The 3,581-nt window shown below is 49.1% G+C and overlaps 1 protein-coding gene across 2 annotated transcripts; it reads right to left on the bottom strand.

The window, feature by feature from the left end:
- Window positions 1-891: 891 nt before the first annotated feature.
- On the bottom strand, window positions 892-3,014 carry LOC120027462 (hippocalcin-like protein 4). Of its 2 annotated transcripts, XM_038972404.1 has the most exons (4): window positions 2,853-3,014; window positions 1,538-1,656; window positions 1,326-1,422; window positions 892-1,089 (listed from the first exon to the last, which is right to left on the bottom strand). In XM_038972404.1, exons 1-4 carry the CDS (start codon window positions 3,012-3,014, stop codon window positions 892-894), a joined length of 576 nt encoding a protein of 191 aa, XP_038828332.1. The 2 variants fall into 2 exon arrangements, with proteins under 2 accessions (XP_038828332.1, XP_038828334.1); XM_038972406.1 differs by lacking the exons at window positions 1,326-1,422; window positions 1,538-1,656.
- Between the last annotated feature and the right edge of the window lie 567 nt (window positions 3,015-3,581).

Here is a 3,581-nt window from a genome sequence, read left to right as displayed (position 1 = left end):
AGCGCCAAGTCTGGGACCAACAGGCTCCTTAACAGCTTCTACCCTCAAGCCATAAGACTGCTGAACAAATAAACTAATCAAATGGCCACGCTAACTATTTACATTTTACATTTATTGTGTTAGCATTTGATTCATTCGTTTGTTTTAACTTTATTTGATTTAGTAAATATTTTATTAACTCTATTTCTTGATTAAGTAAGTAATTGTAAGTAAGAATTTAACGGTAAGTTCTACACCTGTTGTATTCGGCGCATGTGACATATACAGTTTGATTCTCTCTCTCATTCTCCCCCCTCTATCTCTATATCTCCCTCTCTCTCTTTCTCCCCCCTCTATCTCTATATCTCCCTCTCTCTCTTTCAAACCCTCTCAGTCGGTCTCACACTTTTCACTCCTCTCACTCCCCTCCAAGAGTGTCTCTATTACGTCACAATGTCTGGTCCCTAAACCTGCCCCTCGCCATCCCTCCCTACCCTGCTCTCCTCCATCTCTACTCCCCCACTCTACCAGTCTCTCCATCCCTCCCTAACCTGCTCTCCTCCATCTCTACTCCCTCACCCTACCAGTCTCTCCATCCATACGTCTGCAGATCCTAGAGCAGAAGTAGAGACTCTCCACTCCCCCACTCAACAATAGTACAATGAGAGGTCAAACTTGCCATCTCCCTCCCTCCCTCCCTCCCTCCCTCCCTCCCTCCCTCCCTCCCTCCCTCCCTCCCTCCCTCCCTCCCTCCCTCCCTCCCTCCCTCCCTCCCTCCCTCCCTCCCTACCCCCCCATCTCCCTCCCCCCCCTCACCTCCTCCCTCACCTCCCCCCTCTGCTCTCCTCCCCTCCTTCCCTCCCTCACCTCCCTCCCTCACCTCCCTCCTCCCTCCCTCACCTCCTCCCTCCTCTATTTCTGCATGTCACACTGCAGCAGTAGGACAATGGAGGGATCACTCTTGGCTGCCTCTTTGAACTCCTCTAGTGTGATCTCATCGTTGTGATCTTTATCCATCTTGGAGAAGATCTTATCCACACGCTGCTGGGGAGTCAGCCCGTCCTCGTTCATACGCATCATTATCACAGTACCAACCATCTTGTAGATTGCCTAGGAAACAGAGAGAGAGAGAGAGAGAGAGAGAGAGAGAGAGAGAGAGAGAGAGGTAAAGAATGGGACATTCGCTGGAGCAATATGCATACACAGTGAGTTATCATATAGACACACACACACACAGTAAATGCACACACACACACACACACACAAATGGACGCAGACACAAGCATACACACAAGTATGCAGACAAGCACACTCAAATGCACACAAACACACAGAAACAAACAGACCTCTATAATCTCCAGCATCTCCATGCGTGTGATCTTGCCGTCTCCGTCTAAGTCATACATGTTGAAGGCCCAGTTGAGTTTCTGCTCAAAGCTCCCCCTAGAGGTTGATGGAAAGAACTGTCAAATAGAAATATACAGTTGTGTTTGCGTGTGTGTGTGTGTGTGTGTGTGCGCACCGTCACACCTGACATCACCTGTGTTATGAAGCGTACCTCGAGGTGATTGACAGAGCACAGATAAACTCCCGGAAGTCGATGGTCCCGTCACCGTTCTTATCGAAGGTCCGGAAGGCGTGCTGGGCGAACTTTGACGCGTCGCCGTACGGAAAGAACTGAATGACAAAATAAAGAAAGAAATGTAGCATACTGTTGGTCACTGGAAAGCTATTCAAATAGATTGAGCAGCAGGGTTACTGAGAACATTACCGACGGAGTCCCAAAATGGCACCCTATGGACCGTGGGCAAAGATGTGTACTACATAGGTAATAGAGGGCCATTTGGAACGCAGGAATGAATCGATTATCAATCAATCAATCAATCAAGTTTATTTTATATAGCCCTTCGTACATCAGCTAATATCTCGAAGTGCTGTACAGAAAGCCAGCCTAAAACCCCAAACAGCAAGCAATGCAGGTGTAGAAGCACGGTGGCTAGGAAAAACTCCCTAGAAAGGCCAAAACCTAGGAAGAAACCTAGAGAGGAACCAGGCTATGAGGGGTGGCCAGTCCTCTTCTGGCTGTGCCGGGTGGAGATTATAACAGAACTATGCCAAGATGTTCAAAAATGTTCATAAGTGACAAGCATGGTCAAATAATAATCATGAATAATTTTCAGTTGGCTTTTCATAGCCGATCATTAAGAGTTGAAAAACAACAGGTCTGGGACAGGTGGCGGTTCCATAACTGCAGGGTCTAAATGAGTCTATTATGAGTCTAAACCCACAAAAATCCCTCTACTCCAAATTACTTTCGTCCTTTAGATAGGTTGCTTTGCGTATGACAGCGGGAACGCTTTAGGAAGGCCATGTACCACTGTCCTCTATCCTTTCTCTTGTTCCCCCCCACCCCCCATCCCCCCAATGTACTGCTATTTCCTCCTTCAACCCACTTGTCCCCTCTCTCCCTACGAATAATCAGCATCTGTTTCCTTCCTCCTCCCTCCCTCCCCCCTCTCCTCCCTCCCTCCCTCGCCTCCCCTCTCCTCCCCCCTCTCCTCTCCCTCCCTCCCTCCCTCCCTCCCTCCCTCCCTCCCTCCCTCCCTCCCTCCCTCTCACCCTCCCTCCCTCCCTCCCTCCCTCCCTCCCTCCCTCCCTCCCTCCCTCCCCCCTCTCCTCCCTCCCTCCCTCCCTCCCTCCCTCCCTCCCTCCCTCCCTCCCTCTCACCCTCCCTCCCTCCCTCCCTCCCTCCCTCCCTCCCTCCCTCCCTCCCTCCCTCCCTCCCTCCCTCCCTCCCCCCTCTCCTCCCTCCCTCCCTCCCTCCCTCCCTCCCTCCCTCCCTCCCTCCCTCCCTCCCTCCCTCTCACCCTCACCTTCACATATAGTTGTTGGAACTCTTCTAGATTCAGTATACCAGTGGGACAGTCTTTGAGGAAGCCTTTGTACCACTGCTTGAGCTCAGCCTCGTTGAACTCAGTACTCTTGGTGAGGTCATCCAGAACCTCTGGAGCCAGCTTACTGTTTCCTTTCCCCATCACAAAGTCTCCTCTCTGGAGAAAGAGACAAGAGACACAAAGGAATCAAGCAATGATTAAACAATCAACGTTAATGCTTCCTTTTAGAGGATTCTTATTGCGTAAGTCATTACACTTAACAAGTATTGGAGTTAAACTGTAACCACTAACAGTGTACTAATACCATATAATTGGTAGTAAATGCGGTCTGTAATTACAGAAGTTTAACAACGACCGTTTGTTATCGTGCTTAAATACAAAATGGTTTCCACTAAATTCACCAGCTTATTGTGTTGTTTCTTCTCAGCTGCATCCGATTCATTACCAACTGTGACAAAGGTTGAGCTCCCTTGTGGATACGCTGGGTGTCTGAGAGATTACGCTCAATACACTCTAATTACTTAACCAGGAATGTGCACTGTTCAAAATATATCTCCGGTCAACGTCGTTGCTAGGACCTGCCCCCCCCAAAAATAAAGCGTACCGTCTGGGTTAACTTGGTTGAGCTTTACGAAAACAGATAAATACGGGAAATGCACTATTTCAAAGCATAGCACAGCTTCTGAAAGCACCATGCAAGTGATAAAT

Source organism: Salvelinus namaycush, chromosome 32, assembly GCF_016432855.1.
Source record: "Salvelinus namaycush isolate Seneca chromosome 32, SaNama_1.0, whole genome shotgun sequence".
Classification (NCBI taxonomy): domain Eukaryota; kingdom Metazoa; phylum Chordata; class Actinopteri; order Salmoniformes; family Salmonidae; genus Salvelinus; species Salvelinus namaycush.
Note: the sequence above shows the minus strand (reverse complement) of the source record. Positions and strands in the feature narration are given on the sequence as shown.